The sequence below is a fragment of the Curcuma longa genome, chromosome 7 (assembly GCF_044706935.1).
Source record: "Curcuma longa cultivar G26 ecotype Majalengka, Jawa Barat chromosome 7, ITB_CL_G26_1.1, whole genome shotgun sequence".
Lineage (NCBI taxonomy): Eukaryota > Viridiplantae > Streptophyta > Magnoliopsida > Zingiberales > Zingiberaceae > Curcuma > Curcuma longa.
This window is the reverse complement of record NC_133867.1, coordinates 7,299,761-7,312,980: the sequence shown is the minus strand read 5'-3', so window position 1 is coordinate 7,312,980 and position 13,220 is coordinate 7,299,761. Positions and strand designations below refer to the sequence as shown.

Sequence of the window (13,220 nt, the reverse complement as noted above, 5' to 3'; positions counted from 1 at the left end):
ATTTATCTCTTTATAAATAATTATAGAAAAAGAAAACAATGAATGAGATAGGCAGACATTGCTTGCCAATTGATTAATCAGAATACAAGAATTCACTAAAAGATTGAGTACACACCGATCTACCAAACAACATTTGAGGAACACTGATCGTTTAGCAACTCTTAGAGCTTATTTCTTTCCACATCAGAGTTTCTCTCATAAATCTGAAAAAAAAAATTGTAATAATCTGCTAATAGATGAATTTGTGTTCCTATTTAGTGAAGGAAACACAACATTAGACAGATAGCGAATGAGAAAGCACACAATCAAGAAACTATGCTACGGAACGACGATGACCTTAACTTTGCCTAGTAAACCTCAACGTGCCATTGTTTGTTCTTCTTCAGCTGGGAGAGCTTGGCATCCCAGCTCTCTCCCCTTTGCTCGGCAACTCTCTTTAGAGTATCTTGAATCCCAGGCATCATTCCTTTCAAACCACAGAAGTAGATGTGTGCGCCTTCGTCTAAAAGCTTGAAGATTTCATCACTGTATTCCTCGATCTTGTCTTGAACATACATCTTTCCGCCGCTCTTGTTCTTCTGCTCCCTGCTGAGTGCTTTGTCATATCTAACAAAAATTAAGTACCAAAGATTAAGGAGCCATAAAGAATTCAAAGATGATATGATTCAAAGGATGGTCCAGCTACCTGAAGTTATCGGGGTAGTTTTTTAGATAGTTGTTGAACTCATCATCATAGAGAAGGCTGTCTGCGTTCGCAACCCCTAAGAAAAGCCATGCAAGACCGCCAAACTTATATGAGGAAGTTACATCTTCCATGAACATGCGGCGAAGATATCCACGGAATGGAGCAACTCCAGTCCCAGTGGCAATCATGATATGAGTTGCATTTGGGTTATCTTCTGGAAGCAGCATGATTTTACCAGAGGGACCTGCAAATTGTTCATAAAAAATTGTTCAGTAAGAGAGAGAGGGAGGATAGAAAGAGTCCTGCATTGACTCATCCTGAAAACATAACTGGGTTAAAGTACTATACTACACAATTTCGGCTAGTATAAATCCCAATGGAAAGAATCTACTAGGAGTAACAAGTTCGATCTAGGTCCTATACTTTTCAACATGAAACTGGTGAGCTTTCTGTCAATCTTGTGTTTGCAGAATTATTCTCCAACGTTTACATGAAGTTGCACATGTCGTAGTTAATTAATAGATACAGAAGTACACGATCACATCATACCTGTTAGCTGAATCTTGTCACCTGGCTTTGCATCACACAGAAAATTGCTGCAGACACCCTTCTTTGAAGGGTCCTCCTTTCCAGTCTCAGGATCGTAATAGACAGCACGTCTGACACATAAACTGGCTGTCTTTCCATCAAATGAGTCACCATATCTCGTTGATGCAATTGAGTAGAGACGGACATTGTTGGGATTCCCTGGCTTCTTCGGGTTCTCACCCTAAAGAGATGAATAGACCAAATAAGAGAATTAGATAACAGTGAACAGCTACAGAAATTCAAGGGCTTTATGCCTATAAAGGAAAAAAAAGCATAATTTAGTAAAATCCACACAGTGGAGGACTATGGTGACAGCTCCCAAAGTTGTTAATTTGCTGTTTTGTTTACTATCTAAAAGGAGGGATCCAAAAATAATCAAATCCATGAATATGAATCACTACATCAAGAGGTATCTTGTGTATTAGATGATGGAAAAAATATTCATCGAACATTTATATTTGGAAACAACAATATAGTTGATGAATGCTTAACAACGGAAAAATCAGCAGAAAGACAGAAACAGAAGAAAATATGTGGAAGACAAATATCCATTGTGAACTGAATTTTACTTTCAGGTATTTGGAAAATAAAAACTAAAGATAGAAGGCATATTTATACACAGTCTCATGAAATCTAAGTACCAAAAATAACACGTACAGGAGGAATAACACCGTAGCTTTGACCTTCCCAATAAGGCACGTTGCCTCCATGATCAATCACAATATGGCATGTCTCACCAGGTGCATTTGGACCCACCAGCCTCTCAACTGAGACAATTGTTGCTGTATATGGTTCCTTGGGCTTGTATAGGTTAAGAGGCGGCTCTTTAGCATTATCATATTCCAAGGGCTGAACTGGAACTTTGTTTTTGGCAGTTTGTTGGACAGACATAGCTACCACTTTGCACTGATATTGTGTGGATGCTTGTCGCCTTTTCAAGTTTACTGATGGTAATGGCATCCATAATTTATTGTCAAAGCTAAGCCTATTTTGAACCTGAATAGATAAAACAAGTCAGTTTAGTTGACATGCAAAATCAACTGAACTTCAAAATATATAAGGTTGAATCATCAAATATCTAAGACGTCAGAGTTCCATGTTAAATTGGTGTCACAACTATGAGTTGAAAACAAACTGCAAAAAAGGCGACCAAGTATTCTAGGGCATTTTTTTTTTAGCTGCAGGCTAAGGCAGAACTTACTACTTATAAGAAGCAATATGTACATTATTCAACAACCCGACATAGTAGCAGGATTTGCATAAATAAGATAACAATCATCAATTGTGAAAGCAAAAAACAAAAAAAAAACGAAAAATATAAATTTAAGAAGTATGCTGTAAACTGTCAAACATAGCAGCAGGATTTTGTATAGATATCCATAGCTAACGCTGAAAAGATCAAGGTACCAAATGTAGCTGTGAGAATCATGTTACCAACTGTTAGCATCTCAGTTACAGAAACTAATCAAGATTATCTCGTTCCAGTATAAATCCCTCAAAGGTACTTTTACCAATACCATCTTCAGACTAAAACAGTGAGTTCAATTACCTATTGACCTTTTGGGGTTTTTTTGTATTAGATGCTAACAGAATGATAAGCCAGGAATGGAGCTGAGCAATCAATTGAATAAATAAAGATGAGAAGTGCCAGTTTCCCAACTACAAGCAAGAAGCCCCATTTTGATGGAAAAGTTAAATACTTAAAATTCCCAATAAAGATTCAATCCTAGTCCAACCAACCAAACCCAATTCCTAGCAACCAATAAAAAGATCATGAGCCAGCCTTTTCCCAACAAGGACTAAACCAAGTTACTATCTTGAAAATATTATCTCAAGCCGTCCATCTCACGTTTAAAGGTAGATTTAGGTACTCTAGTTATCCAACTCAGCAACGGACAAAAAATAACTAACAAACAGTAAAAAGGAAGGAAAAAAACACTTAAGGAACATTAAACTCGATGGCATCGAGCTTCACCTTCAATCCGGCCTTCCTCAACGATGCATCTGGCATGATTGATGCAGAGACGGGTGCCTACCAAAGACTCAAATCATCAGACAGTAGCCCAAACTCTCAGAATAGCATGAAAACAACACAGTAAACAACTAGAAGGAGATCAAAGCCTAAGATTCGAGGGATGAAAAAGCAACTCCACGGAGAAGATCGCATACCATAGATCCTAGAGCGTGCGCCATCATCACGAGATTTGTGGAGATCTCCGCTTGCTTTGGGAAGGAGAAGGGGGCGAGCAGGCGACCCAACCCTTGCCTATCGCTATTAAATACTCAGCGAAACGCACTGAGAATCATTTACGGAAACCCCCTCGTCTCTGAAGCTGGCGAATTTTATGATTAAGTCACCTAATTTGTCCAAACTACAAACTCTTTATTAGGGGTCTCTTTATAATAGCATTCCTTTTTATTACTGAAAGTGTGGGTATTAAAATGAAAAAGGGATCAATCAATTAAGTGCAATAACGGGCTATTTTGTAAAAGAACAAAGAAGAGGTGGCTTTCCGAAAATGTGACCTCAGACTGCAGGCAGCGGCGTGAGTCAACGGGCGTTGCCTCGTTGACTTTTCCTTTCTCCCCCGCAAACAAACTTTGAAAACGTTAATGCAATTAGAGCGGCACTGTCTCCATTCCCTGATTACTTGGAAGGAAAGGAGGGAGGCTGATGATTGAGGAGAGGAAGACAAAAGAACAGTTCTAATGAAAAGCACAAGTAGAACAAACACCTGAAGAAAGCAAACGCAAATGCAACAACCCTTGGAAAGAACAAAACCAATTCATGTGTGAAAAATTATTTATACAATATAACTTCCTGCGATACTTGCGTTGTTCATGTGCATTATCCTCGCGATATCGTATAGTCGAAGTCGCGAGTAGCACATCAAAATACCATCTTCATTTCGTTCAAGCTGACAGTAACGGTGCAAAAATTCAACCGAAAGGTTCATTCGTAAACGATATAGCGAGCCACGAAGTACATACATACTACATGATGTTAAAAGCAGATGAACAAAAGTCGAAACTAGATCCCAACGTTCAACTTCGACCGTTCGAAGTCTTCTCAGTACTCTAGTGAACCCACTGATGGAGCCATGCCATTGCTTAGATAGTCGCCCGATGCGCGGGATTGGATTCTCCTGTTGGGAGCTCCATTCAAGAGATCAACACCATCTTTGCCCATCTGCTGCACTTCTTGCGGCGATAGGATCTTAATGCATGAAACGCTGTTCACGAACTCTCTGAAAGCAGAGAAGCTGCATTAAGTTAGAAACTATAACTTGCTCAAAACCTATGAACGCAGAGACACTTCAAATTTTAGGATACAATGAGCATAGAGAGGACTTACAGCCATGGGTCGTCACCTACGAGAAGAACATCATTTTCCCGGTCGACGAATACAAGCTGCCAGCCTGATCTTAGGGGGTCCTCCAATAGACCTTCTAGGCCAAACAGACGCCCGAGCTCCATGCGCAACTCGAGGTAGCTGTTAAATTTGGTAATATCCAATGACCTTCCGAAGGACCCTGATTTGTAAACCTGCCAGCGAAATATTATGTCAAAGAAACTCAATAAGGTTGACATATACATACAGTAGGAATCCATGGTTAAATTACATAGGATATGTAAATACATTGCTAATGCATTCATTGATTTAATGATCAGATGCGATAACAATTATAGAGATAAATAGTAAAAAATCTAAGCAAACTGGAGATTATTTACCTTGACAAAGGTTCCACTTTGTGGGTTGACACTTCCCACATTATTAGGAGACTGAAAGAGTTCTGAATCCTCCACACAAGTAGAACTGGTCAGTGCTTGATGCAATGCAAAATCAGTTCCAGCACTGCTCAGAAATGGCATCAATGCTGAAACAGTCTCGTTTGCCATGCCATTCTGAACTAACAGTGATGATGTTTCTATATTCATTCTGGAATTACCTCCACTTTCCTGGATGAGAGAGCAATCTCTTTCTGGAAATGGTGGTAAAGTAACGACATGCTGAGACAGATTGATTTGTTGAGCCAACTGTTTCGGCTGTGATTGCACAGATTGTATTGCAGAAGGAACAGATTCAACTGCATGTCTCTTGGATGACCATGCACCTGTATCAAGTACCGGGTTTGTTTTCCGCAAACTAAGAAGGCTCGATGATTCTTCAGGAGAAAATGGGTCCATAACACCCTGCAGAGGGGAGATACTGGATCCCGATAAACTGTTAATATTGCTGTCAGGTAAGCTCTGCTGCTGGCAAAACGATGCCATTGTTTGCATGGGTGAAGTCTGAGGCTGATAATTGCTGAACTGGGGAACTGTCGACATTACATTAGAAATTTGGAGGTTAGGCGACTGCAGCTTTTGTATCTGTTGTACTTGAGGTTTCTGCTCCTGCTGCTGAAGTGCTGATAGCTGCCCATGTTCATCGTCATTGAATGAGCTTCCATGCTGTGACTGGTGCTGGATAAGCTGGTACGGAGAATGCATTCTATTATGGTTTTCTTGATAATTCTGGAGGGTTTGTTGAGGTTGAGATTGAATTTGCTGCAAGATATGACTTGCTGAAGGAGGACCGGATGCGCCAGATATGTTTTGGGCCTGCTGAAATGGCATGACTGCTGACGATGCCTGTTTGGAATAATCAGCTGCCCTCATCTCCTGTAGTGCTGCTGAAGCCATAGCCTGGTACATATCAGGCTGTACACCAAGCATGGATGGATTAAATCTTGGATGCATCCAAGCGGCCATCCCATTACAGAATCCCTGGAAATTCAAAGACTGGATTGCTCTGTCTCCATCTCGAAGCCACATAAGATCATCTCTCCCACCTAAACATATAAGCGATAGAAATGAGATGGCAGTAACAAGTTCATACCTGTTTAGTTAAAATTCAGCAAGCAAACATGAAAAGTACCATGCAGTGAGGGCAACTCAGAAGGCCAAGGGCGCTTGAGCCTAAGTGGAAAGGAAGATGGATACATTGGAAACGTTGTTAAAGGCTCGATCTCCCAAAGAGAGACTCTTGGCTGCCTCTCTCCAGAAGTTGACTCATCCCAGCCAACCTACAAGAAAAGCCAGATTCAGTTTCAAGAGGAAGTGGCAAATTAAGAACTTAGCAGTGGCATTCAAGAAACAGTAATGGATTGCAACACTTATATGCTACAAGGAAAGTCAGAAAACTTCAGAATATATACCTTCACAGAGCGCCAATATGAATTTGGCCATCGGACAGGATCTAGATCACTTATCCCTGTGACAGTGCCCATATATCTAATAATAAAAGGGCAAGGCAATTAGAAGCTACTGTGCATTAAAAAGCCTGTGACAAACTAATATAGATGCTTTTAATATAAATAGGGGGGAAGCAATACTCAATTGAAAATCAGATAATTAATGGAATTTCTTAAGGTCCAACATCAGAATGAAAAATGAAACTCAGGAATGAGAAAGGCTAAATTAGTACCAACCTGCGCACACTGGACTCTTCAGTTTCAAATAGCATTCTAAAACGCATTCCGATGGAAACACGGGTGTGATATACTGCTTTAACATACTTATCTAGAGGGATGACAAACTCTGAAGGGCTTGCCCTGATAGCAAAGGTTATGCTCACAGAGTTATAGCTCCTACAACAATAAAATAGTTAAAGAGAAGTAAAAGATTATAAATCCTACCTAGGGTTGTAGAATATGGTAAAGCGGCTGTTTGTTGCAGCAGCATGAGCTGCTGCAGCAAGAAGACCAATATGCATGCTGTCACTTGATAATACAGACGACGGCATGACTGTTTGTGGTCGATTAGCACGCCGAATACCAATGAGCAACTGGTTGTTCTCGTTCCTGGTAAAATATATGCAATAGAAAAGAGTGAGGATTTTGATTTGTGTAGTAAACTGGAAGGAAGCAACACATAGTACCATCATACCAGATAAAGAGTACTGAATCTCCAGCAACTAGTCTTTTGGCACTTACAAACACACTCCATCCAGTTGTTAGAAGATGCCTCTTGGGTTGACCTGCACAACAGTGCTCTTATGAAAGATTATCAGGTAAAATATGATCTTTTGGTTTGCAAAGAATCCGACCATTGATCCTGTTTATCCAGAACAGACTATGAAGAACAATGGCAAAAATAAACAATATTATTTTCTAGCAAGCGGTGTAAATTTAATAATACAAGATCGAGTGACATTTCTGCTCCATGGACTGCATGGAAATAAACACCCCTTTTCAATTGCAATGACTATATAACGTTGTTGCACATATTTTCTTTAAGAAAAAGAATAGCGATGCAGATCGATTGTAGTTTCACAATTCCCCCAGTCTTACAAACCACCTACCATGAACACCACCAAAATATAAGGCTTAAGTTATAAAAATACTATTTTAGCAGGATTTAAAGACCTTCTACAACTTTTTCCCTGTTAGTGCTTCCTTCACAGAATCTTTGAGAAGAGGATGTGATGCTCAAATCTTATAGGTGTGAAATCAGCAACAGTGCTGGACCATACCTATAAGATTTTTGGAGGAAAATACCTAGTTAACCAACTCTATCACAAATTCATCATAAGAAAAATGGTAAAGGTTGTATTTTTTATTTACCAACCATATTACTTATTGATGCATAAATGCAAAAAAAATTGCATCCATTGCTTACAATATAATAGTTACTATTGGTTTCAATGCAGGGTTAGTTCACAGGTTCCTGTCTGGTTCATGTTTATGATTGCTACTTCATCCATGAATGCATGTTGCTGTATGGTTACTCCATCAACTAGCACATGTTGATAATATATTTCCTTTGAAGATGATTTGTATGGCTTCCTTCAAGGTCTCGTTATTGATGTTAATAGTGTTTTTTCCATTGTCCACTTCATTTTCATCTGATTTAAAAAGAATCACAAAAATGTGTTTACCCTTTCTTGCAGTTTTCCACTAATACCTAATTTTGAACAGCTTAGATTTGTGAGCAAAGGGCCAAAGAAGGCGCCTTTCATCGTAAAAAAACTTAAACAGTCACCCCATATATTTAGAAATTCCTTATGAGAGCCCCATAAAATGAAAATTCTAGTCTTACCCCCAAAACAATATCTCAAACTAAACATGTGTATGATGTAAATGGATACCACGACAATTTGTCTAAATAACTGTTTTTTAAAATATTTATTGTATTGAAGCCTCGATATGCAGTTTTTAGCATTTGAGATCTTTCAATTAAGATGTCAAAAACTATAAATTACAAGGCAGTAGTCATCGGTTAAGTTGCATGCCTAGGTGCGCTCCCCCCCCCCCCCCCCCCCCCCCCCCCCCCCAAAGTATCAGGAAATGTGAAAATATAAATTAGAAAAGAAAATGAGAATGATTTGCATGACTAAGAGTATGATTGAGTTATAGGTTACGATGAAACAATATTTACTTACAGCCACAAACAAGCAGTCTTAGATAACAATTTCATTATAAGGAAAGTAAACAAGAAAACCAATTGGTACTAAACCAAAATAGTTAGTAGTCCTGAGTCAAGGCAGTTAGTTCCAACATAATCAATCCATTGCCAGCCAAATGACTGTGGATTATTAATATCGAGTGTTGATATCAATTGTTGCACAAATCTCATCTATCGATGTTCATTGTTGATTCCATATGTTCCTTCAGATACCATAAGTATAGCACAGTCCCCTTTTTATCCACACCATTAAACATTTTGGAGTATTAATTATCATATTCTCTTGTTTATGTTGACAAATTAACAAGCACACCTACCTTCTTACTTGTTATCTTAAGCTACAAATTGAAGTTGCACATTGATTGAGTTTAACCCACATGGCATGCACAGTCATTGAAACTGAAAACACACAAGGAAGCTTACTGCAAAATATGAAACTTACCACGAAATATGTGACGGAACTTCCATTCATTATCATGAAGGTCCTTTGCAATCAACTCTTGCACGGGAGGCTGCAGGGAATAATCCTGTAGAAACAATGTAAAGAAAACTCAATTGCTTAGAAACTTTGCAGAGAATCAACAGACTAATCAGGCTAGGATGAGACTTGAAGATAAAACCCACCAATGGTGGAAAGACTTTTTCAGCTGCCCGCCGAGGAACAGAGAAACCGCCATGAGTGCTGGTGTCACTTGCAGTTAATGTTTTGCAGAAGTAGTTGGTTGGCTGTTTGCTTGGAGTACCCAGTTCAGCAGGAAGATAAGGATACTTTTGCTCTTCCTACAGCAAGGGGCATGTCAGCTTATATAATAAAAGGAAAGGAAAGAAACACAAATGCCTTTGTGTCAAATGTAGTATAGAGATTGCAATTACAGCGCCTAATGGTTGTAGTGTCATCTGGGCATATACTTCATCAGTTTCAGCATCTGCCTGAAATGTTAATTGGAGGATGTATTGTAATCTAGAAATTAATCATATTAGCTGTTTACCCAAAATATTTATTTTCCATGGTGAACTTACATGCATTGTCACATTATGAAGCTGACAGATCAGTTGAGGAGGTAAGTTCGGGTAATTTGGGATATGAGCATCAATTTCCTTATTAGTTGAAGCAGAAACCTGCAAGGCCTATGAGCTGTCAAATCCTATACACTAGCTAAATGGATAGCCAAATTAGGTTGGGGACACAACTGTAATATTGTCATAAAGAATGAGAACTCATAGACCAGATAAGTTGATGTATGGTATCCAAATACTTAAAAAAAAAAAAGATAAAGATGGGGACAAGGATGATGATGATGATGCATGTGTGGAGTTAACAAAAAGGATTAAAAAAATACTATCCAAAAGTAATTAGGTTAGCTCAAAAAAATCCTAAAATGATAAAAAAAAATAATAATTAATAGATTGAAATGATACGAACATATTTAAAGGTGATCAATCAATTTAAGAATAAAGATAATTGAATTGTTCAAGGTGGAAGCTGTAAAGGATATAAGGAAACCAAAAAAATTATTAACAATGTCATAAAAAAAATTTAATTAATTCGAATACAAGTAATAATATAATCATTCTTAGAGTCGATGGAAGGATACAATTCATGTGCCCAACTCAAATACTTAGGTCAAATAACGCTTGATGATGATGATTAAATTGATCCACCATTGATCAAGGTATTGGAGTTGATTTGTTTTATACTGGATTTACTTTTACTAGAACAGTCCAACAGGTAATGCAAATTAAGCTTATGGAAGTTGGACCAAAATCATTAGAAGAAATATATATATAATGTATAGTTGACATATATGTCCATGGAACAAATCTCAAACATTTCTTGCTTTAGAATGACTATATAAATAATTTTGACATATATGTTATGTTGATCTAGTAATTCTTAAATAAACCATATCCACCCCCTCCCCAACACATAGACACACAAAATATAAGTACAAATGAAATGATGTTTCATTCACTTCCACCCATGTCAAACTCCCCATTTCCTGTTTGCAAATGACATCTATCCCCATGACAACTGTGCAACCCCTTCTACTACATCAAACTCTCCCTTATTGGAGTCCGTAGCTCAATTTTAGCAAAGGTCGAAGAAGACTGTAGGGAATCATTTGTGACTAGGACTTGCTTGATAAATATTGATTAACAAGATAAGTATTGCACTCGTTTTCACGAAACATAATATGTTAAAGAATGAAGCTCACACAGCATTTGCTAGAATTATCACAACAAATTACTTCACCAAGATCAATACTGGGTCTAACAGGTCATGCCAAGCAGTAATATTGCTCCAGCATGACCAAGCTCACCTACAGCTCCACTGCACCAAATACTTGTGGCAGAATTGGGAAGTGTAGAAGATACTGAATTCTAACAAGAATATATCAGAAAGGTATGAATGTGATAAACTTACCTGCTCGCTATGTCCCTGGGGAAAATACACCACACGGCTTCCAATAGCAGGTAAGCAAACCAGGGGTCCAGCACAAGCATGCCACAACTCTGAATTCAGATTCTTGTGCTCCCCTGTGATGTTGTATTAAATATCAAGTGCACTAGAAAGTAGATATACACGCAAGAGTAACAGAAATTTAAAAAACATAAATATTAAAAAAATGAATCCTCTCAAAAGGATTTGATCGCTCTTAACCTTAGCATATGCAGCATCAATTCAATGTAAATATGTTAGTTAGCATATTTCACAAAATAGTCAATACAATTAGACATATCGAACAAACAAAGACATTGTATCAAGGAGGTGCATTAGTTATTCTTCAACGGCTAAGCAACACAACATGTTCCGGAATTAAATTATTATGGATTTAGAGGAGTTAATAGATTAAATAATGCATAAAGTTTACCTTCTTGCGTCTGCTGAGGAAGCCCATCGGATGTAAGCCTCATCCTGAATTTTTGGACAGACTGAATTCAAGATAAAACAATCCTGGGAGCTCAATCGCACCCTATGTTGCACAAACAACCGCAACGCTGCATAAATGATTAACTTTGCTTCCGTGCAGCAAGATTGTTCAGTAGAAAGAGTGGCATCAAATTCTCTACCAACGGCGAAAAAAGGCAAAGGGGCTCAAAAAGGAAATAGTACTGAAAGATCCATTAGGTTACACTAAACTCCACCGGTGTGCAGCAAAGCCAGTGTCACTGCAAGCCACGAGATACTCGCTTCCACACTCATCAGGTTATAAATCTCTAGCTTGCAAACTTCAAAAACGTCCTCACACCTCAAAAATCCACAAAGTTTCAACTTAGAACCAACTAAGTAATACTGTGAGATATTGCTCCCACTGAGGCAAGTGTCTATTCCCAATGTCCAAGCTTTCTATTATGCAATTCGGCAAAACAAATCAAGCTACAAAGCTCCACACGCGGAATCAATCTTTAGAACTTGAACCTCACACAAATTAGCTAAAGGTTGCACGAAAACCGACTCACTCGAACAAAACAAGCAAGGAGAAAATAAAGCACTACAGATCTCTCCTCGGGAACTCCTTCTGCCACTGGAAACCGCAAAAGACCCTTCGGTGAGTACTAAAAGCGAGCTCCAACCTTCAAAAGATCCCACCTTTCCTCCTCCCGTCACTCCAAATCCCCATTCCGAGCTCCATAAAGCAGCCGCTGTCTCAAATATCAGATTCTGGAACTTGCAAAACCTAATCAATGAGCTCTCCTCTCCACGAAAACCCCATTTCGGTTGTCGCAAGCTCCAGATCCCCTTCCCAGAACCCCAAACACGAGCATTTTCCAAGGCAATCCCGCAAAAGGCGTCCTCGATCACTCTTAAACTGCGTAAAAACCTGACCGCACGGAGGGAAAGAAGTGGCGAGACGAGCAGCAGAGGAAGAGCGCTCTTCTCAGTGGCTCACTGTCCGTCTCTTCTTCCATCTAATCACTCAGTAGAAGACCGCCATTATTTTTTTTTCTCCTTTTTTCGAAGCTTTTTTATATCTTTTTCCTAGTTTTTATATGCACTGGTGATACTCTCGGAAACTTGGGAAAATAAATATTTTATTCTCCGTCATTCGTCTTAAATCAAAAAACTCCTTCAATTTCGGACAATTCACGTAACCCCACCCTTCTTTTCCAAAAGTTGAGATCCTATCTTTCACATGTGGACCATAATAACCTTTCATCGTACTTTTTAAATTAAAAAAATTAATGATAAATAATTTTTTGTCAATAGGTAAATGGTAAGAGTTATTTATTATTTAATTTCTATATATAATAAAAATTAGAAGAAAAAAATATATTTTGGCAAAAAGAATAACTCGCCCTTTTTAGTAAATGACTCGGGGGCAATAACGTCAAATCACGATCCATTTTTTTCTCTCTTTTATCTCTTTCGTCGTACGAGGAATCGCCTCTTTCCAAAACAGCCACCAACAACAATGAATTAATTAATGACGCACCCTTACTGCAAACCAACGTAATTTACCCAGGCCAATCTCTTCATCCTGTCCTTCCATCCCAG

The 13,220-nt window shown here is 38.5% G+C and overlaps 2 protein-coding genes across 2 annotated transcripts; both read right to left on the bottom strand.

The window, feature by feature from the left end:
* Nucleotides 1-73: 73 nt before the first annotated feature.
* Nucleotides 74-3,510, bottom strand: LOC141832238 (ferredoxin--NADP reductase, embryo isozyme, chloroplastic-like). The gene is made up of 6 exons (XM_074719731.1): nt 3,443-3,510; nt 3,249-3,305; nt 1,931-2,269; nt 1,235-1,454; nt 686-929; nt 74-606 (listed from the first exon to the last, which is right to left on the bottom strand). Exons 1-6 carry the CDS (start codon nt 3,467-3,469, stop codon nt 348-350), a joined length of 1,146 nt encoding a protein of 381 aa, XP_074575832.1. The 5' UTR covers nt 3,470-3,510; the 3' UTR covers nt 74-347.
* Nucleotides 3,511-4,062: 552 nt separating this feature from the next.
* On the bottom strand, nt 4,063-12,628 carry LOC141831358 (auxin response factor 6-like). The gene is made up of 14 exons (XM_074718712.1): nt 11,596-12,628; nt 11,148-11,260; nt 9,743-9,841; nt 9,596-9,652; nt 9,347-9,502; nt 9,165-9,249; nt 7,205-7,295; nt 6,955-7,119; nt 6,748-6,870; nt 6,475-6,550; nt 6,195-6,342; nt 5,006-6,108; nt 4,629-4,819; nt 4,063-4,521 (listed from the first exon to the last, which is right to left on the bottom strand). Exons 1-14 carry the CDS (start codon nt 11,636-11,638, stop codon nt 4,344-4,346), a joined length of 2,628 nt encoding a protein of 875 aa, XP_074574813.1. The 5' UTR covers nt 11,639-12,628; the 3' UTR covers nt 4,063-4,343.
* Between the last annotated feature and the right edge of the window lie 592 nt (nt 12,629-13,220).